Raw genomic sequence first — 23787 nt, 5'->3', positions numbered from 1 at the left:
AATTAAATCTTTCTTTTTTTTTATAAAAATTATTTTAATCAGATTACTTATATAAATATTAGTAATATCAATATTTTCTGTTAAACAATAGTCTTAATTAATACTAATCATCAAGTTACATTTATATTTGTGTTGATGAAATTGAAATTATTATGATTATTTTTTGTTTTTTTTAAAATAAATGTTAAAACTTTTTTTTTGTTAAATGAAGATCATTCTTCGGCAGTACTTCCCACTTTTTATAAATTTTCAATGACTTTTAACTGTCATAAGCGTAGTAAATTTTTATCAATTAACGAAAAAAAATTAAAGCATTAATTGAAAGAAGAACAACGTAGTCGTAATTTTGTCGATATATAGAATGAAAAAAAAAAATCGACATTTAATATCAATTGAGAGTTAAACGAAATTTCTTAAATAAATTTCAGTAAAATTGTCATGTCAAGTTTATAATATGAATTTCTAAATTTTGTTGGCTAAAATTTATTCAATAAATTTCTTTCAACTCCCAATTGTTATCAATTGTAAGAACTCTTTTTCAAATTCTACACTTCAATAAAATTACGACTAAGTTGTTCTGTTTTCCATTAAGTTTTGAATTATTTTTCAATTAATTTATAGAATTTAAATTCGGTTTTTAGTTGAAAGTTATTGCATATTTTCAAAAAGTGTGGGGTACTGTATGAGAATACCCTTAATTAATAAAAATTAAATAACCTTATGACAGTTGAGTCATTGAATATTTTTTAAAAGTAGGGAATACTGTCGACAATGCTCTTACAGTTTATTTTAAAAAAATTTGAAAGTTTTTTTAAAAAAAATTTACTTTTTTTTCATAATTTTTTTGTTTTCTGTGAAATCAAGGATGAGTTGAAAATAATTATATGAGTTACCCTATCCAAAAATTCCCATAGAACCCACTCAAATGCGACAAAAACCGCATAGAAACCAATGCAGTCTAAAGGATTTTGTGGGGTTTTTGTCGCATTTGAGTGGATTTTATGGGAATTGTTAGATAGGGTAAAACATATTTTTTTTTAATGCGCAAACTGTGTGATGTAGGAATTCTCACACATGCACACTTGTGTCCACATTCATTGAACGCTGCTGTGCTTGATCAGAGTAACAATAACGGCAAATCCCATTAACGTGGGTGCTGTTATTTAGCCCATTTTTGATTTCAGTTGTTATCTCTTAAGCTTTTTTTTCTGTTCAACAATAGTCTTAATAAATAAAACTGCTACCAAGTAAATTTACGTATTTTAAAGCATGTAATTATTGTTAAGGTTTCTGTCAGACAGTGCCCCTTACTTTTTTTTAAACATTCAATGACTTTCAGCTGATATCAACCCTTAAGATACTTTTTCTAAAACCTTTAACTCAATGAAATTGCAATTAATTTTTTTTTTTTTTTTTTTTTTTTTATAGACATTTTTTCTTCATTTGCATGAGGAAATGAAGAAGAGCCATTTAAATCAACGCAGAGGTGCCTGAGGTGGATCCTCCAAGTGTAAATTTTGTATATCACCCACATCTTGGAGCAAGTGTTCTCCTGAGAACAAAAATTGTAAGTATTAAAAAGAAGTTTATTTATAAGTTAAAAGACCCAATCAGGTTCTAGACCTAATCAGGGAACTAGTACTCGATCACTTCACGAATTTGTATATCTATGTTTAGTAAATCGGGCACTAGTTCCCTGATCGGGTACTGGGTCTTTTATCTTATTCAATTTAAGTTCAAAAATAATAAATTTATACTTTACGTTGGTCACTATCCATTATTAGCAATAATGAATCGTGTAGCTCGCGGTTTACGACAGCAGATATAAATTCTCGCAATGTATATCTGTAGCAAGCAAAATTTTTTGATTTCATTAAAACTGGTCGAGCTCCTTGAGCTCGAAAACAGTGGGAAGTTTTGGGGCTGGCACGCAGGGTCAGGCGGTTTTCAGAACTTTTTTTTTGTTTATGGGCGTTTTAATAATTTAAGGATATTGTACCTTCCAGATCTTAAAGGAGATTGAAGATGATGAATACGGATGTCCTGATTGCGCTGGATTGTACGGCGATTGCGATGCAGGTCAATCCCAGCATCTAAACGTGCCAACTGAACTTCCATATCAGTAATTATATTTTGTAGTTGTGCTGGTGAAAATTTTAAAGTATATCAACTTTTTATAGATACTATAACTTTAAAGTAAACATTATTGCAGATGTATGTACACGGTGAACAAAAAAAATTGTGTCTTTTATGTTAAGAACGGTCCGTGTTAAATTTTTCGTGTTGGTTACTTTGTGTTAAATCAACACATTTCATTATCTTACTTAAAGATTTTAAATCTATCTACTATTTAACACTTCAAAAGTGTTACGTGGTACAAAAATTGTAATTATTAAAATTTATTAAGTGTTTCTTTAAAATTACCACAAAGTTTATGTTAAAAATCCAATCGATAGTCACGGAAAATTATTAGAAAAATGAAAGTGAAATCGACATTTTACAAATATCAATTGAACTTAAAAACTGTAATTATTACTATATTAAATTTACCATTTACTAAAAGCAGAAATTTTTATCATACCAATAAATAATGAATAATATTTTTTTACAATTTCATAATATTTCATGTAATGTTTAAATTATTTTTTTATCAAATGAAAATGTGTTTTTGTTTTTTTAAAAGAAATTAATTGATTTACTATTTATAACCAGTATTAAATAATGCGTGGTTTGTTTAAAATCTTGACTCTAATAAAAAAATGTTATTTACTCTCAAAAAATAGTTGATTTTTCAATAATAATTGTCGTCACTGTTAATAATCTCAAAATAATATGCTGATTATATTTACTGAATATCCATGGCACAAAAATAAAATGTAAAAGTTGACATTATTTTTGGGTCGCTATACTGACATTTAAAAAGTATTGAATTGACTTCTCGTATTACCCGAATTGCGTGTTGAGATTTAACACAAATATTGTGTGAATCGTTTCTAATACACGGATTGTATTAATTTTAACACAATAATTTTTACTGTGTATTAAAAAATCGTTATATATGATATTTATATATAAGTAATCTGATTAAAATAATTTTTATAAAAAAAAAAAAAAGATTTAATTGAGATTTAAGGGTATTCTTGACAGTATCCTCTACATTTCAAAAATATTCAATGACTCAACTGTCATGAGGTTATTTAATTTTTATTAATTAATAAAAAAAAAAAAAAATTACATCATTGCAATTTCATTGAGTTAAAGATTTCAGAAAAAATATCGTAAATTACTTATCAGTTGAAAGTCATTGAATGTTTAAATAAAATAGGAGGCACTTTCTGACGACACCCTTAACAACAATTACATATACTATAACATATATAAATGTAACTTGTTGATTAGTATTGAGACTATTGTTTAACAGAAAATATTGATATTACTAATATTTATAGTAAATAAAATAGGAGGCACTTTCTGACAGTTCACTTGACAATAATTTCATATAACAATTAAACTAATTTATTATTATTTCCTGATACCATCATTTAACATAAAATATTTATGTACTTTATATTTTAATAAAAAAATTTTCAACTATCACACAAAAAATTATAATTGTTTTATTAATACAATATTCATTAGTATTTTCATTTTATTATTTTCATAAATTATTTTAATTTTCTTTATTTTTTATAATTAACCATGAATTATACCATACAAATAAACATACTTGGTAGTTATTTTTTATTTAAAACGTAAATATATTTCAATGATATAACTTTACTTTAAACACACTAAAATAAAAGATTTTTTTTTTGCCTTTTACTAATAGATTAATTAACACCATAAATGTGTAATTAACATATGATATGTATTTCAAATGACATTTTTAAATTTTCATCTCATCTTTAGATACTTTAGGTTTATTCATTCAGCGCCATATGGTAACTTAACGGCTACGTACTTCTGTCTTATCAACGTTCAGTATGTTACCAGTTGTATCATTGAGCAATGTTGTCATTGAGTACCCCTGATAGCCAAGTTGGCGAGAAACTGACGAGAAACTTGCAGCCGCAACTGGACACTAAGTTGACCACCAACAGTTGGTACCTCCAATAGTTGATAGACATTTTCTGAGAAAGTTGGTGGCAAAAGTTGGAAATTCAATAAGTTGACGAACACTTTCTGAGAAAGTTGGTGGCAAAAGTTGCTTGCAAAAGTTGGTGATCATAAGTTGACGGTAAGTTTACTTTCAATTTCCTCAAAAACTTGCATTCTAGTTGCGGCTCCATACTGACGCCAACTTTCTCAGAAAGTTGGCGGTAACTTGTAGCCAAAAGTTGCAAAATCTAAAGTTGTTGACAACTTGTCGTCAAGTTGGTCAGAAACTAATGAATGACCAACTATTTCACGATCAACTCGTGCTATCAGGGTGACTAAATACAAATCTATCTCAAACATCCACTAGAAATAAATACAGTCATTATTAACATCATTTGACTCTTAACTATACCGGGAATAATATTCAATCGAAATACTTTTCGACTCGAAAGAACTGGTTGTTAAGACAAAATGATGGCACCCGTGATATGTAATGCTTTGTTCACAAATCACCAGACATTTATTTGGTGATTTCACACATCCACACATCACCAATGTCTCCCAGATTTTCCGGCTGTGATACCACTCAGAAAATAAAAAGAATAATTAAGTAAGTAAGAAGATTATTATTCATTATGTTTGTAAATAATATTAAAAATAAATTAAATTTTTGGTTTCTGTTATCATGTATTGTTGTAATTGGCAAAATGATTAGAAAGTTGGTATTTACATTAATAATTTAAAAGGATCACTCACGTATAACCTAACATAATTTAGCCTTACATATTGTTACACATAAACATTTTTGTATGTGTTTCGTATCTCAAATCATAATGTGCACACACATATTTGTCAAGTGTGATGCTACATATTAAATAAAAAGATTTATTTATTCATGAATTGAAATTCATTTCGTTTTAAACTAAATTTTTTGAATAGATCTGTCATCTCTACCAAATCGCTGTTTAGTCAAGAAGCTACTGAATGTAGAGAATTGATACTACCTACTTCTGCAATTTTGGTAAGAGATTCGAATTCCGGATTGCTGAAAGTAGCGTCAAAGTCAGATATTGAATCAAATGTACTTGTCTATATGCAATCGGGTGAAAATGTCGTTGGAGTTGAAATGCTTCGATATGCAGGTAATTATTACAGTTAACACGGATATATTTAGTATGTCTAGATACAATTATAGTTAAAAAATTTTATAACTTAATGAATCTGAAAATGGTTAAGGTTTATTTTGTCTCATTTTAAATTTATATTGTATTAGGCAACATCAGTTTCAAAAATACACGTTATCACAGTATTTTGCTTTTTAAGAATGAACAAATTATTGTTTGAGCATAAGCTGCGTACTCATATATGATAAATGAACTACAGTATTTATTAAGTGCAGCGCAATACTTAGTACTTAATAATAAGATTTTATGTAATCTTTTTTGCTTATAGAAAGTAACAAAGCTTTACTAAGTCTTTAAAGATCTTCTTGTAAAAAACGAATTCGAGTAGTGAAAAAGTAAGTCTAACACCTTATCAGATAAAGCCTCGAAACAAAACCATTGCTATTAATACAAAAAAAAAAATTGCCTGCTAAAAAAATTAAAAGACTACAAAATTTGCCAAGGTATTTTTACTAATTTATGTAATCCTCCGATGAAACCCGATACACCCGATTCCACTACTTTAATTTTTTTTCAGACAACAGAAAAAACGTTCCAAGAGAAATCAATGGCATCAAGTGATTGTAATATTGTTGAAATATTTAATGCCATCAAAGAGAATAATGATATTTTGAGTAATCAACGTACAGAAGTAAGTATCATTATAAGATACACAACTCTGACTTTTCAGCTTTCCAGTGATCGTTAATAAAAGTTTCATTTGCTGAGAATTATTAAATTTATACTACTTTGAAGGAGAATTTTTCAAATTCATCCACAGAAGTAGCTGCGAAATACTTCGATAATTAATTTATTGAATTTATTGATTACTAGGCTAGCCAAAAAAATAATTTTTACGATTACAGTAAGTATAAAAAAAGACTAAATTTTCTAATATTTAGAACTTTTTGAATGCGTTGTCATTATTATGAAAGACGTCAAATTTGGAAAACAAGATCAAAAATTGATCTGGAATCCATACGGATTAATCAAACAAAAATGACCCTGTATTTAAAATACTGAGTAAGTTATTAAATCAAACAACACAAAAATATCGTTACTTTTAGTCGTTGTTCAATAACTTTCATGAAGAATTCCGATTTATAATGTATTGCTTGACTATTTGACTTTATTCATTTTTCATTAACTAGACAAGGAGCAATATATTAGAAGAGTATTTTTTCAATGTTAATGTTTCTTCTGAAAATTTAAGTATTTAATATCCCAAAATTTACTGAAATTCAATCGGACTGAATATAAAAAGATTAAAATTTGTATTTGACAGCCTTGAAGCATTGTTAATAAGTATAATATTAAAATTGGAACAATACTCGTCTGAAGCTCAATGTCTCACATAAGTAACCGAACGCAAACAATATTTTTTGTAAATCTTATAATTTCAATTTATTTTTATTTTATAACTTTCAATCAATCTAAACAGCGCATTTGATTCAAAAATCTATTTACTGGAGTAATGGCATTTCATTTTATTTAATTTTATTAACTCATTGGTTTTGTAACATAATTATCTTAGCATCGGAGCTTATTAATTAACTTATCTACAAGATCAATGGAACGTTGGAAAAAATGCAGTTAATCGTGAATTGACACCATCCATCGAACACACACGCAGATCAGTTCTTGAAAATACTCCAAGAACTTCACTATCATCTGGATCAAGGATAAGCTTATCATCTCTACAACAACCACGCAAATCAGTTCATGAAAGTACTCTAAAAACTCCACTATCACCTGGTTCAAGGATGAGCTTCTCATGTTTACAACATATTCGCAGATCAGTTCATGAAAATACTCCAAGAACTCCACTATCATCTCGATCAAGGATAAGCTTTATCATCTCTACAACAACCACGCAAATCAGTTCATGAAAGTACTCTAAAAACTCCACTATCACCTGGTTCAAGGATGAGCTTCTCATGTTTACAACATATTCGCAGATCAGTTCATGAAAATACTCCAAGAACTCCACTATCATCTCGATCAAGGATAAGCTTTATCATCTCTACAACAACCACGCAAATCAGTTCATGAAAGTACTCTAAAAACTCCACTATCATCTGGTTCAAGGATGAGCTTCTCATGTTTACAACATATTCGCAGATCAGTTCATGAAAATACTCCAAGAACTCCACTATCAACTCGATCAAGGATAAGCTTATCATCTCTACAGCATACTCGCAGATCAGTTCATGAAAGTCGACCACATGCTTCAAGATCACAACAATCTTCACCACAACATTTTAATACAGTGGACTCTCGATAACTCAAACCTTGTTAAGTCGAAATCCTCAGTAACTCAATTGGTAGGAAATATAGCTAAGAGCGATTAACAATATTGCTAGCAACAAATATGACAGGATCAGAAAAATTGAAACCGCTTGTTATTGGGAAATCTAGAAAACCACGTTGTTTTTCTGGCTGTAAATCTTTGCCATTGGACTATGAAGCTAACACGAAAGCCTGGATGACATCTGAAACATTCAAGGAATGGCTACTGAAAATTGACAAAAAAATAGTTAAGGAGAAAGGTAATATATTGCTTTTTATTGATAACTGTACAGCTCACAACATAATTCCACCATTAAAAGCCATAAAAGTTAAATTTCTGCAACCGAATACGACATCTAAACTACAGCCCTTAGATCAAGGAATAATTAAAAATTTCAAATCTTATTATGGAAAAGAAGTTGTAAGAAAACTTATAGGTGACATGGAACAACAGTTAGCTTTACCTATTACTGTATTGCAGGCATTGAGAATGGCAGATAAAGCGTGGAAGAGTGTATCTACAAGAACAATATCGAATTGCTTTAACAGTTGCGGATTTTCGATGCCACTTAATTCGTCTACTCCTGAAATTCTTGAAGATGTTAATTTAGATGAATTACAAGCAGATTGGAATCAACTTCAAAACATAGGAGTTCAGTTCGAAGATTACGTGACTTGTGATGACGATCTAGCGACCACTGGAACACTGACTAATGCTGAAATAATTGATATTGTAAATCAAAATGATACTGTTAATCTGGATGACCTTGATGACGCTGATTTATCTGATTCTGAACCAGCAATCACAACTAAACAAGCTAGAGAAGCAGTTGACACACTACGATCCTATGTTGAAAGATGTATTGACATTGAGTTCATGTATTCGATTCACTATTTAAGCTTGAGAAATTAATTGATAAAAAATCTGAGAATTCTTTACTTCAGAAGAAAATAACAGACTTTATGTAATATTTTTTACCTTATTAATTGATAATTTTTTAAAATAAATATGCTTTATATAACAGAAATCAATTGTTTTCTTAATTTTTGGTCTAATCTACTTGCAAATTTTGAAGATCTTGTTAAGTCGAAAACTCGTTAACTCGAAGTTTTTATCGCTTCCCTTGAAGTTCGAGTTATCGAGAGTCCACTGTAATGCTCGAAGCTCGTCATCTGAATCTGGAGATTCCTTCAGTTTAATTCATTCTTCTCGGTCCTCAAGTCCCAGTAGTTTAAGTGATTTCGATGACATCGTCAATAAGTCGCAATTACAACAAGGCTTGAAATTATCCCGAAAAAAATTGTCTCGGACGTAAAAAAAGTTCTCAAAAATAATCTTGGGCGACCATCAACTGACAATAACGGGAAAGTACGTACATTACCTTAATATTTTACTCATTCATATGCTATTTTTTAATTTTCATATTATTAATCCTATTTATGTTTCAGGTTAAAAATTGAAGGGATTCCTTTAGATGCCAAAAACTTTTTAAGAGCTTTGTCGGCAAAGAAAATGAGTCTCCGTGCAAGAAGATTAATGCGAGCCTATTGGACAGAAAATGAACGCGATAGACTGATTACTCGAAAAAATAAAAAATTTCCTAATGTTTTAATTGTCAGCTCTCGATATTATAATGATTTCATCAACCTTTGTTATGCTTTACAAAGAACTAGATTTTTAAAGCATACGAAGAAACAAGATCCTGAACATAATATCTATAAGTGGGTCACAGATTTTCTTAAAAACGATCGATTTGCTCGAAAAAAGCTGAACGAGAAGTCTGAAACATTTCCCAATAGGCAGCGAAGAGCGAAATCTATTTAAAAATAACTGGAAATTATTGTTATATTTTTTGTTAATAAAATCAAAAACCTTTTTATTTTTATGGTCCTAAAAAATTTAATAAAATAACGAATTTATAATTTAATAAAAATTTCAAAATTTCAAAAAACATGTATTTTATTCCTCTCCTATCAATTTCTTACTTTTATTAATAAATAGGTTTATTGGTTAATAGATTAAAATTTGACTGCTAAATTTAACAATTAAAAAAAAAATTTAAGTACTTTTTAGGTATATAATGTTTACAAACATACCCAAAATAGAGGCATTATTTAGGTATTATTTGAGTAATTTTTTGGTATATTACCAAAAAATGACCGAAATTGGGCTAAAATTTAGTGGATATTTTCAGTATTATTTAAGTATGACCGGATTCGCTAGGGATACAATAATTTTCATTTAATTAGTTATTGCTATGTACAAAACTTTAGTCATGATTATGAAAAAAATTCTGAACATCAGATTTAGCACAGTGGATAACATCCCGGCCTAGTAATCAAAAGGACCTCAGTTCGAATCCCGGTAGCCCCCATATAATTTTATTCGTTACTTCAGTAATTAGTTAATTACACTTCAATGTAATGCCGATAAAAGTGTGATCAAACTTTATTAAATTATATTTAATAATTTAAATAATAATGTTTTAGATCGAGCATTGGGTGAGCTTTAGATTTTTTGCTCCCCGAGGTTTGGCCAAGGCTCAATTTTTCGTTTTCCAAGACTCGGCCCGAGTTTTATATTTTAGTTTATCAAGGCTTGTACCATGACTCGCCCAATGATCAGCCAAGGCTTGACCCGAACCTTGCGCTAAGCCGAGGGGCATTGGCTGACGACGGGTCAGGACTTGGTCCAAACTTAGGCCGATGGTTCCTTCAAACCAGGGTACTAATGTTGAACTGATACTTTTATGTGATCTACTTGTTCATTTTACTGCAACCACTCGGTTATATGAACTATAAAGAGCAATTTAATTAATATTTTCGATTAAGAAAAAAAAAAATAATTTCGTATTATTTATATTGAAATTAAATAATATTTAAAAATAAAATTTATTAAATTTAATTGATTATTTATCAAGAATCTAGCTTAATTATCTTGCTCTACCACCATTATTGAAAATAACATTTATTATAAAAATTCATGAGTTATTTCTCAATTAAATGAATTTTTATAAGTAAAATTATAAAATTGCGGTCGTTGATTGCAAATAATAACGACCCTGGTGGTTTAGAATCACGGTAGAAACATGGTGGTGAGTTTGTTCCATTTTACCACTGTGATTACGCGCTGTATCCACCGTGATTCCACGGTGGCTTTACCACCGTGTATACACGGTGTTTCCACTGTGTATACACTAGACTGTTAAAAAAAAAAAAAACTATTTTTTTTTCTTCATTATATCGAAAATATTGTTGGAAATGACGAAAAAAAAATACTGTGAAAGTTTGAGCTCTTAATATTAATATTAACAACTGCCGCATCGCAATTTTCTATTTCCCGTTTAAATAACATGGGAAAATTTATTTTTTTAACTTTGGAATTTTGTAGCTCATGGTGGGACTAATACTTTTAAATGTTCAAGACATGTCATTATAGGAAATTTGACGCTCTACAAAAAAGGTCTCTTATAATTTTTCGATATTTTTATTTCTTCGAAAGTTATTCAAAGTTAAAGTTAGATTAATGATAAATTTTTACACTTTTTAAATTTTTATACGCAACCATCAAATTTATGGGAAAATTTTATTGGACATTTTTTGTAGAACATTTTATTTCCTATAACTTATCTCGCAGAAAATTTTCTATATTTCTCACGTCGTAAGTTATTTGCAATTAACTGAAAATTTTCTTAAATAATCTAAATTATGTTGCTTAAAATTAATTATATCAAATTTTCAGTTAATTGCAAATAACTTACGACGTGAGAAATATCGAAAATTTTCTCCGAGATAAGCTATAGGAAATAAAATGTTCTACAAAAAATGTCCAATAAAATTTTCCCATAAATTTGATGGTTGCGTCAAAAAATTTAAAAAATGTAAAAATTTATCATCAATCTAACTTTAACTTTGAATAACTTTCGAAGAAATAAAAATATCGAAAAATTATAAGAGACCTTTTTTGTAGAGCGTCAAATTTCCCATAAGGACATGTCTTGAACATTTAAAAGTATTAGTCCCACCATGAGTTACAAAATTCCAGAGCTTAAAAAATAAATTTTCCCATGTTATTTAAACGGAAAATAGAAAATTGCGATGCGGCAGTTGTTAATATTAATATTAAGAGCTCAAACTTTTACAGTATTTTTTTTTCGTCATTTCCAACAATATTTTCGATATAATGAAGAAAAAAAAATAGTTGTTTTTTTTTTAACAGTCTAGTATACGCGGTGGTAAAATGGAACAAGTCCACCATGTAACCACGGTGGTTAGACTTCTACGGTGTTTCTACCGTGATTCAAATCTGCGAGGGGAACTAAAAAATATAATATATATTATTTGTTGTAAATAATTCTAATCGGGATGTTAAAATATTTATTAATCAAAGCTTATTTTAATTCAAAAATAAATCATTAATAATTGAAAAAACTATAATAATAAGTTGATTGAATAATTAATAAAAAAACCTGGATTAGCCAATTCTGGCCCAAGAATGGGTAATTATCGGTATACCCGAACTTGGATAATCCTACTTTGGCCTAAGTCTGGATTGCCATTGAATGATCAAGGCAGAGGAACCTCCCGACTAGAATTTTTAATAAGGACCTGACGAGGTCCTTAGCAGGTTAACCGTATATCAAATAACGTTCCGATCAGGATATCCTGACGAGAAACTGACGTGGATGTAACGCTTAAGACCCATGAGGTCCTTACCAGGATATCCTCATCAAATCCTTATCAAGGTTGCCTTATTAGTAATTATTAAAAAAAAAAAAATTAAATTGCGAAAAAAAAAGAGAATTTTTAATCGATCGGGAATGTTATCTATTGTATTGACAGCATTAATTAGAGGAAGTAAACATGTTTTTTATTGTTGAAAAAATCCCGATGACTGCTGGGCTCGAACCTGCGTCCTTCCGATTCAAAGTCTTTGATGCTATCCACTGTGCTGACATACACATGTGATCTTGCAAGTGTGAATTTCATATTCATAATGATGTCAAAGAATAACTGATGAAGAAGTAAAAAATCCGTGCTGCAATGATTGACGTGATTTTTATATAATATTCATTTGTACTTTGTTTAATTTTTGATCTGTAAATACAATATTAAAAGGGATTGGATAACTTTTTTTTGAATAAGAATATCCTGATGAGGTCCTGATAAGGAAATAACTTTTTTTTGAATAAGGATATCCTGATGAAGTCTTGACAAAGAACTCGTCAGGTTTGCCCTAATAAGGCAAACCTTATATTAACCTGACAAGGTCCTTATGGTACTTCTGGCAATTCAGGAAAAAATTCTAGTCGGACTATAGTATTGGCTTAAACTCGGGTAATTATTAGGTTGGCTAAGGCTAGGTTACCCAGTCCTGGCCCAGGCTCAGGTAATGGCTAGGATGGCCAGGATTGGGTACCCATTCTTGACCAAACCATGGGCTAATATAGACGTGCCAAAGCTAGGTCCCCCAGTGCTGAGCCAAGGAGGGCCCTTTCGTTCAACTCTGACAGCTCCTGTATAAGATGTATCTCACAGACCCTGATTAGAAAATACGATTTGTGACGATTAAAAACGGTTAAAAATTTAATCATCATTAATCGTCTTTAATAATCATAATCATCATGGTTTTTCACATTGAATCGTCTCTAATCGTCAAAAGACGATTGATTATTTTACGATTAAAAGCGATTAATGACGATTAAAATTTCAAATCGTCATAAATTGTTTTTAATCTTCGTGTGGGACAAGAAATTGCATTATTATTTTACGATTGAAGACGATTCATGACGATTAAAAATTTCTAATCATTATGAATCGCTTTTAATCTTCATGCGGGATCAGAAATCGTAATATTATTTTACGCTAAAAGACGATTCATAACGATTAAAAATTTCAAATCGTTATAAATCGTTTTTAATCTTCATACTGGACGAGAAAATATATTATTATTATTCGAATAAAGACGGTTCATGACTTTTAGAAATTTTTAATCGTCATGAATCGTTTTAAATCCTCATGCGGAACCAGAAATTGTAATATAATTTTACGATTTCTCGTCCCGTAGAGGGATTAAAACTTTCAATCATTTTTAATCCTCTTTAATCATCAATTGACGATTCAAGACTATTCAAAACGATAAAAAATTTAATCGTTTTTAATCATCTTTAATCCCTGACAAGCACACTGGGTACAAAGTACCCACCCCAAAATTTTATTTCGTTATAATTCTTTGTGTATATTTAACAAAGGGCTCTTTTTTTTAAATATATACAGATGAATAGATACAAATAACATTGTATCTATTCTATAGAGAATTTTCTCAACTTTAATTAAAAAAAAAAAAAAAAAAAAATCTAATTTTATTAGGGACCAAGATATTCGAAAATAAAATATGTTGGGTATTTTTAACCCTCAATGCCTAAAGAGATATACCGTTTAGATGTGTGTTTGTTAGGGGTTAGTCATCAATTGACTATTCATGACGATTTAAAACGATTAAAATATTTATAATCGTCACTAATCGTATTTTCTAATCACGGCAAGTATTTGCTTTAAATAATTCTCCATTTCCAACGCCTATTGTTTTTAACTTCCCGCTAAGAAAATCGACGATTTTCAAAAATTTCGGGAAGTTATTGTTTTCACCCCGATTTTCGAAAATCGAGTTTTCATCAGATGTCGACGTTTTGAGGTCCTAGGAAGCTATTCTATTTTCAGAATGATGTCCGAGTGTGTGTATGTGTGTGTGTGTGTGTGTGTATGTATGTAAACTCTTTGTAACTTTTGAACTAATGAATCGATTTGGATGGTTGAGGTGGCAATCGAAAGAGCTTGTTGGCCTTCAACTTTCCTGAAAATTTCAGATTATTTGATCGAATAGACTCGAAAATATTGGCGAATTACGAAAAAAAAAAAATTTTTTTTTTAGTTTTTTATTGATTACTCAAAAACGACTTATACGATCGACTTCAAAATCTAATTAGCTCTAGTACTCAATAAAACGCGTCGATTGCCAGGTCAACTATCAAAATCGATTGATTAGTTCAAAAGATATCGGCGTTGAAAAGTTAAAAAAATAACATTTTATGTTATTTTTTCAGGATAAATCAGAATATAACGTACTAAAATGTGCCTGATATCATACCAACTCATCTTTTTTATGGTTTCTTTCGATCATATAATGTCATCGAACTTGGTTTTTAGTTTAAATCATATTATCAACAAAAAAATCGATAAAACGTAGTTTTTAATATTTTTATCGGATATTTCATATTTTATTGTTTCTTACATGAGTCAAAATTTATTTAAATCTTGATTTTGATCCCCGACATTGATTTCTGCCTCAATACACTTATTTTACTGAACAAAATCAGGAACTAAATTTTAAAAACTGCTTCATTGATGATTATTGATTCTTAAATTTTCAAACTTCAGCGTAACAGGTAACTTGTTAGAGCTTGAAAAGATCGTAAAAAAACAATTGCATGTGATAGCATTTTCGAGCTCGAAGAGCTCGAAAATATATCTACACTAATGTTTTCGAGCTCTTTGAGGTCGAAAACAGCGGGAAGTTTTGGGGCTGGCCCGCAGGGTCAACCGACAGACCGATTTTTTTTTTTGTACAAAATCATACTATAACCCAATAAAAATTTACTTATTTCTACACAGAAAAAATGGATTTCTTGGCGCAAAAAATTTTTACTAGTGCCAAGAAATTTTTGTATTATAAATCGAAAACGAAAATATTCTTGGGACGAGAAAAAATTTTCTTGAGCCAAAAAACTTTTTCTAATCCCAAAAGAATTTTGCTTTCATTTCATAATGAAAAATTTTTTGTGCCAAGAAATCCTTTTTTTTCTGTGCAATATTCCAAATATTTTCAATATCTTGAGGAACAACTATTATTTTACATTTTATAAGACTTAGATTTAAAAATTAAAATTGACTTTTCAACTTTAAAAATATATATTATACAAATATCAACCTCCTGTTTTCTTATCTTATACTTTACAGCTTCTTATAATTTGCACATGAAATTTAAAAACGCTTCGTCACTACATATTGATAAATTTATTGTTTTATTGCGATGGAAATAACAGTTTCAGAGTAATTCAAATAAAAATTTGAAAAATCCAAAAGTGCACGACTCATAATACTCATTTATTATGAAATAATAAAATAATAACAAAAAAATGGCGGGAAGCACGAATAAATTTAAAATTTGTTTCTTTTTTTTTTTTTTTTTTTTTTTTTAATTATATTAGTAATTTTTTATAATTATAAAAGACTTTTCTTAAAATATCTTGATTAATAACAAAAAAAATATATATATATATATATAAATAAAAACAAATAAAAAAAAGAATTGAATTGAAAAAATTCAGGCTTACTAATTAGCAATAAGGTAAATGTCCCAATACCGGAACAAGACCCAATACCGGAACGATTTGATAATAATTATATTATATTTCAGCTCGTACGCGATGAAACTAAATAAAACTTTCTTTATTTGAAACTTTAATCTTTCAGTTAAAAAATAAGATATAAAATAAATTTTAGAAAATATTTAAAATATGAAAAAAAAATGTTAATTAGAGCAATAGTCTCGGATTCATGACTTTTACATGTCTCTTAATGGTTTTGCTAAGAAATCAGTCAATGGTCTTAAGCTTATAGAAAACGCATAGAATTACTTTTCAATAATTTTTTTTTTGTATATGCATCTTGAATGACATAAAATTCAAGAAAACATATTAAAAATATAAAAAAAATAGTATTATTATATTAATTTTACTGTTCGTCTATTGGTACACCAAAATGAACCCGTGCCCAGTACCGGAATAGCCAATCATATTAATGTTATCGATAGACATTAACGGTGAGTTTTATTGACTGATGGCTAAATCAAGTACAATATTAATTATTACTCAAGCCCTAATATTTACTGCAGTATGTATGATTGTTATAAAAAATACATCAAATATAGATAAACTCTAATTTAAATCATAAAAAATAAATTTTTGTTTTTAGTTTTTTTTTAAAATTATTTTTCTAGTATAACCTCAAATGATTTATTTTGTTTCTATTCTTTAGTTCAAAATATTTATTTTCATTGAATATTCAATCATTTTTAAATTTTAAAAACATTTTACATTATGGGTGTGATATAGCAGACATCAGACAAATTCAAAATAATTAATAAATCGAGTAAATAATTAATAATATAAAATTAAAAGAAATGCAAATTCAAAAAATTTTGAAATTAATAGTGCTTTTTTTATAAATATTATTTTTTTAATTATTTATCTTATTTATTTATAATTTTAAAGTTCTCTGATGTCTGCTACATTCATATTCGTTTTACATTAATATTATTTAATAATTATTAATATTTTCACCATGAATAAATGCAGAAAATAACTTATTTTATTTACTGTTCCGGTATTAGGACAACCGAATTCCCGTATTGGGACAAGGCTATTTCAGCGTTCCGGTATTGGGTCTTTTGGGTGTCATAGAAAAAAATTTTTTTTTTATATAAAATTTAAGAAAAATGAACTAATTTGATTATTTTTGAATTGGTAAATGTCTATTCTATATGATGTAATAAATTATTTTGGTTTATAATTTATTTGAATATTTTTAAAACGATAAAAATCAGTCATATACCCTTCGTCGTTCCGGTATTGGGACATTTACCTTAACACAAAAAAAAAACAGCTGTACTAGGATGGTAATGTGTAAGCGCCCCTGGTGGAATAAATGTACGTATAATGTATGGATATATCACTATCCTTGTTAATTTTAGATATATATATATATATATATATATATATATATATATATATATATATATATATATATATATATATATATATATATAGTTATACAGCCTTTTTATTCTTGTATTAATTGTAATTAAACGACACTGAATTACCTAGCCATTTTCAATAGGGGATCTACAATTCTTTCAAAGAATTGTTGAAAAAAAAAATATGTTTCAATTACTGGATTTTTTTGCAAGTTATCGTGTCTACGGGTTTCATACTTGACGGACAGGAAATTTTTTTAAACTACTTTGATGTTTTTTCGGTTTTTATTGAACTAAATAAATTTTTGAAAAGTATGGAATTAATTTCCATTAAATTATCTTCAAAATGGTGTGCAACTTATCTTAATTCCGTAAATCAACAAAGGTATAATAATTCAAATAGTTGCCGAAGTTAGACGAAAAAAATTTTTCGATTGTAAAGCACTCTCTGATGCTTCGCATCATGAGTCGTGCAATATTATTAGATATCTAAGTATTAAAGTGTATTGCGGTAGAAGGAATAAGTATACCGGTTTAGTGTAGTAAAATTTTATTATGATACTTTTAAATATAAATGTAAAGAAACATTATTTTTTCTTAATTACTAGAAAAATGATCGATATTTATTCTTTTAAAGAAAAAACTCAGAACTACAATTCGTTATAACAATTTAGTTTTACATGTAATTTTATATTAATATTGATTTTTAGTGATGCACAATACGTTAAGTACAGTAAAAAAGTTCTTCGGTTTATTTTTTAATTCTCACTCTACTTTAGTTTATGTTTAGAGTTTTATGTGCTTGGCAAGCAATAAAGTGAATTATCCTTTTACAATATATACTTATATATTTTTTTGTCATATACTTATATTGTACATATGCAATTATACTACGGCTTGGTTGCAAAAAGTTACACTCTTAAAAATTTCATCATAAAAAGCGTTCACCATTCATACATCTTATATCAGATTTTATTTTAATTATTTTAATTTAAAAGCGGGTATATATTAGGGTGATTAAAAAAATAACAATTTTTTTTTCTTCTCGGAAAAAAGTTCAAAAGTTTCATTTAGATATAAAAAGACGCCAGTGAAAATTAGAGCTCTTAATATTAACATTAAAAGGTTCCGCATTGCAATTTTCTATTTTCCATAAAAATAACATGGAAAAAATTTTTTTGCGTCTTCTGACTTTTATAACTAGCTAACGATGCATCATAGAAAAAATCAACAGGTATATTTTTGTAGGGAATTAAATGCTCTAGAAAAAAAGTCTCTTATCATTTATTGATAATTCCATTTGTTCAAAACTTATTTGAGGTTGAAGTCGAAATTATTAAAAAATTTCGAGATCGTTTTACTTTCTCGGCGAAACTATCACACTTATCACAAAATATCAGGGGATCTTTTTCGTAGACATTTTTATTTTCTACAAATTATCATCGACAGTTTTTTCAAATTCCGCATTGTTTTCTAGTTATTTTCATACCAATGTTAAACTCATAAAAAAAGTAGCCTTCTGATCGGTTTTAAGAGCTTGACATGAAAATAAAAATAACTAGAAAATAGTGAGGAATTCGAAATAACTTTATGAGTAATAATTTGTAGGAAATAAAATTGTCTACAAAAAAGGTCCTATGATATTTTGTGATAAGTGTGATAGTTTCGCCGGAAAAGTAAAAGAATCTCGAAATTTTTTAATAATTTCGACTTCAACCTCAAATAAGTTTCGAACAAATGGAATTAACAAGAAATGTTAAGAGACTTTTTTTGTAGAGCATTCAATTTCCTACAAAAAATTGTATTGAGAATTTTCTTAATTCTCATTAGTTGACATGGTATAAAATTCAGAACGAGTAAAAACAAGTTCTTCGAATTGTATCAAACTTTGACGTTGGATATCTTGTGAATGGTTGAATTTATGCAAAAATCATAAAAGACCTTTTTTGTAGATCCGTAAATTTGCTACAGAATGTTTGAGAAGAGATTTTTGGTATCTTGATTTTTTCGGAAGTTATGTATTTTTTACCATGTTACTAAATGAAAAATCGAAAATTATCAATAGCAACCTCTAAATATCAATATTAAGAGCTCAAATTTTAGCTGTCACCATATTTTAAGGAGGTTCGACCGACACTAATGAGTCAAAGTAATGTTTGAATTTTTTTGTTTGCTAAATTCTCTTAATAGTTATGAAAATTCATAATTTTAATTTATAATAACATAACGAATTGATAAATTAATATTTATTACTTATTTAATTAAAGAAAGTAATGAAATGACTTGGTTATTTTTGACTTATATGATTTAATAAAAATATTGGACAACAGCGCGTTCTAACTTCTTACACATCGATATTCAAATTTAAGCGGGAAAAATTTATTTCTCATCTTGTCTTTCTTATTAATGTATTTCTATCTTTGTTTTTTCTCTCAGATGCTTCCGCGACGTTGCCAAACCCTAAATAATATGTACCTCTGTCGATGAACGAAATTAAATAATTAAGTTTAACTTGAATTATTTAAATAATTTCAACGGTAACACTATATTGTTAAAATCTTATCATATTCAAAAAATATTCAAGTTTATGGCATGTGGTTTTTTATTTCTTAAACTTGGGAGGTTAATAATGAAAATAATTGAACAAGTCATGACAGGAGCTTGTTCGCCATAAGAGCCTGTGTGTAAGAACTTTAAAAACGTCGTTTTTAAATCTTTTTTTCTAAAAAACTAGACGGTGGATCATATTCAAATTTTGAGAATACGTAGATAAAGTACTTCTTTACATGTATACTAAGTTTCAAATCTTAAAGTTGGAAAATCCTTGTTACATTAGATTCGGTCGAACCTCCTTAAGATACCATTTCGATTTTTTGATGTTCATAAAAAAAAAAAAAATAGTCCCCTAATTTAAAACAGTCTAATAAATAAATATATATATGTATATATATATATATATATATATATATATATATATATATATATATTATTAGGATACAAATATATACATATATATTAGGTTGTTTAAAAAAAAACAACAAAATTTTTTTTTTCATGGTGTCCAAAAATTGAAAGTATAACTAAAAATAAAAATTTTGGTACCAATCCGGACTCTTAATAGTGATGTTAAGGTTTGCCTCAATCCATTTTTCTATTTTCCATTTAAATAACACGGGAAAAAAAATTGTTTTTTTTTTTTTAGAATTTTGTAGCTCACAAACCAATCGACGAATTCTTATGCCCAGTAAATGTTTTTGTAGGAAATTGAACGCTCTACAAAAAAAGTCTCATATCATTTTTTTATAAATCTCATTGTTCAAAAGCTATGTAAGGTTCAAGTCCAATTTATAGTAAATTTTGAGATTTTTTTACTTTTCTGGCGAAAGTATCAGTGTTATCAAAAAATGTCGTAAAAACATTTTTGTAGGTAATTTTACTCCTTACATATTATTACGAACAAAGTTTTTCGAAATTCTGCATTGTTCACAAGTTATTTGCATTTCAATGTCAAGCTCTTAAAATCAATCAGAAATCTATTTTTTTAGTTATTTAAATGAAAAATAGAAAAATGGTTTGAGGCAAACCTTAATATCACTATTAAGAGTCCGGATTGGTACGAAAATTTTTGTTTTTAGTAATACTTTCAATTTTTGGACACTATTTAAAAAAAAATAAGTGTTGTTTTTTTTTAAACACCCTAATATATATGTATATATATATTTACATATATAGTTATTCGGAATTTTATTTTAACTATTTTTTTTAAAGCTGTCTCTACAATTTGATTCATTTATTAAAAAATTACAATATTTCGATGTAAAAAAAATTATAAATGGAATAGTGTCAGTTTTTAATGAAGCGATTGTCACTTTTTCATTTTTTATTTCTATACTTTATATAATAATAAAAATATGGATTCGCTTTTAATAACAAAATTTTTTAATTATCATTGAATATATCATGTGTATATACATAAATATAAACGATCTATTTATAGATTTAAGCAATTCAATCTTTATTCATTAAATATGTAAATTGTTATCTAATTGGAGTTTGCAAAACATAAGATAATTATGTTTTATAAAAATGTATCAAATCATTTATGTGGTTCATCTTACAAATGAACCAAATAATGAATTGAGTATAATGAAATTTTAGTCAAAAAATAAAAAATATAAAAAAGACATTTATGTTATATATTTAATGTAAACTTTGTTTCCTAAATGCCTATAATATTTACAATTCAATAATTATGAAATTTTTATTTAAAAAAAAAAAAAAAAATAAAAAAACATAAACAAATTCACAGTCATAACGCAAAATCTTAAAAACTGTAACAATTTATAATATTTAATTATTTACTTTACCCGCTTTTATCATGTTTATTATTTCTTAACTGAATAATTAAATCATTATAACCCTCGCGGTTTTGAATCACCCTGGAATCACGGTGGATCCACGGTGGTTACACGGTGGATTTTTATCATGTTATTATCATGATTCCACGATGGTTACATGGTGTACCCACCGTGATTCCACTCACACCACGTAATCACCGTGGAATCTCGGTGAATACACCGTGTAACAATCGTGGAAACACCGTGTATACACGGTGATAAAATGGCACAAACCCACCCTGTAACCACCCTGGATCCACCATGATACCACGGTGTTTCCACTCTCAGGGTGTTTCCAGGCTGAGTAAAAACCGTCATGGAGTCCTTATGTATAACAGTAATATATAAAAAAAACTTTGCATTGAAAACTAAAAAATGGTTGTGATTTTATTTTTGAGTAAATCATTATCAATTATTTATTTTTATTAATTCATACTAAATACGTTATATTTCTTGTAATAATTCTAAATATTATTCATGTCTATGTGGCTATACAGGTACGTTTGCACTCATAAAATTGCAATTCTTATTAGTTAAATTTTAAAAATCTTTTGCTATTTTCATGACCATTATGTGGCTCAGCTATCGATGTAATTGAAAAATTTTAGCTTATGATAAAAAATGTGAAAATAAAAATACTTAATTTTAATTTAAAAGTAAAACTAAAAATATTAATTATGATTGTTAACCAAACAAAGTTTAGTTTTAACATTATAAATTTTTAAAAAATAATCAGTAAAAAAATTCATCTTGTCCCAACTATGAAAAATTTAACGCAGTGTCTAAAGATACAGAAAAAAACCTGTGTTCGGAATAGCCTACCGAGTGGTACATTATCGTGCCGCACGCTTGCTCCTTATTCTATCCCACCTATTTTTGTACAATAATACGCGTCAAAAATTTAATAAAATTTATATGATGATTGAATAAAGAAAAAAGATTAGTGGTTTTACACGTACACGATTAAAAATATAAATCGACATAATAAGAAAATCGTGGAGTCTTGTTCTCTGTCTCTTAACTATTTGTTGGCACAATCAAACAAACCAGAAAAATCAAAAACTCCCGCGAAGTTTTAAAAAGTTTCAAAAATATATCAGCGTGATTATTATACAAGGCACAAGGTTGAAAAGTCATCAATTTATCACCTCATACTTTAAAAAAAAAAATAAGTTTAAAGTATCCCTGGCGAACCCGAATCACGGAAATTTACTGTATTTCACCATAATTTACCGTAAAATACGGCAATATTGATACGGCCAATTTACCGCAATTTAAGTAATATACTGTATTTTACAGTGAACTACAGCAATTTGCGGAATTTTTACTGTAAGTGCCGTATGTATTTTATTTATTTTCATAGTGTGAACAGTGCAATACGTTATTTTAAGGTGAAATACCGCAGGCTTGCCGCAATTTTACGGTAAAAATACCAGAATGTTGCTAGGAAATACCGTACTCTTACCGTAGAACACCGTCATCTACGGTGATTACCGTTATGTACCGCAATTCGGATCCACAAGTGATACCATTACATTAGGGTATTGAAAAGGTGTAATTACAGTATTGATGAGCTTTATATTAGTATCGATCTTTTTACCAAGTGAAGAATTATAAATATAGGATTTTCCAAATCCTTTTTAACTATAAATAATAATAATAATGAGAAAAAAAAAAAAAAAAAAAAAAAAAACATTCTTCTTACGTAGACTCGTATTAAAGAATTGCTGTGACTTTCATACAATTTCCATTAAATTTTAAGTATAAAATTATTGACATACCTACAAATTATATTTAATAAACTCAATAACAATCTACATATCATCCAGTCAATATACTAATTGTATGTGAAGCCCATAAGTTGAAATTCAGGTTTTTTAGTATTATTTAATTCTTTATTAATTATCTTATAATCTACTCCAATGTAATGGTAATAGAAACTACGTTTTTATTATATTCAAACATTCTTAACAACTATCAAACTTATTTTATATAAACACTTATTATCACTATAAATTACATTTCT

At 28.0% G+C, this 23787-nt stretch overlaps 1 protein-coding gene across 9 annotated transcripts; it reads left to right on the top strand.

Moving 5' to 3' along the window:
* The first annotated feature begins 4331 nt into the window (after positions 1 to 4331).
* LOC103571978 (uncharacterized) lies at positions 4332 to 9490 on the top strand. Of its 9 annotated transcripts, XR_001345249.2 has the most exons (7): positions 4356 to 4708; positions 5038 to 5240; positions 5551 to 5725; positions 5800 to 5913; positions 6096 to 6126; positions 6796 to 8919; positions 9000 to 9487. XR_001345249.2 is itself a non-coding variant. In XM_053740664.1 (3 exons), the coding sequence occupies exons 1-3, from the start codon at positions 4653 to 4655 to the stop codon at positions 5440 to 5442; spliced, it is 330 nt and encodes a 109-aa protein (XP_053596639.1). In that variant the 5' UTR covers positions 4332 to 4652; the 3' UTR covers positions 5443 to 5539. The 9 variants fall into 9 exon arrangements, 1 of the variants encoding a protein (XP_053596639.1); XR_008404002.1 differs by having other exon boundaries at positions 4344 to 4708; positions 5800 to 7810; positions 8032 to 8919; positions 9000 to 9490; XR_008404001.1 differs by having other exon boundaries at positions 4349 to 4708; positions 6096 to 8919; positions 9000 to 9489.
* Positions 9491 to 23787: the final 14297 nt, after the last annotated feature.

This window comes from Microplitis demolitor, chromosome 7 (genome assembly GCF_026212275.2).
Source record: "Microplitis demolitor isolate Queensland-Clemson2020A chromosome 7, iyMicDemo2.1a, whole genome shotgun sequence".
NCBI classification, from domain to species: Eukaryota; Metazoa; Arthropoda; class Insecta; order Hymenoptera; family Braconidae; genus Microplitis; species Microplitis demolitor.
This window is presented reverse-complemented; position numbering and strand designations above follow the sequence as displayed.

Bases quoted from the DNA above. Each gene is read 5' to 3' on its own strand.
- LOC103571978 (XM_053740664.1), top strand. From the start codon at position 4,653: ATGTCTCCCAGATTTTCCGGCTGTGATACCACTCAGAAAATAAAAAGA. The intron at 4,709-5,037 runs GTAAGTAAGAAG...TTTTTTGAATAG, and splicing joins AAAATAAAAAGAATAATTAA to ATCTGTCATCTCTACCAAAT. The intron at 5,241-5,371 runs GTAATTATTACA...ATATTGTATTAG, and splicing joins TGAAATGCTTCGATATGCAG to GCAACATCAGTTTCAAAAAT.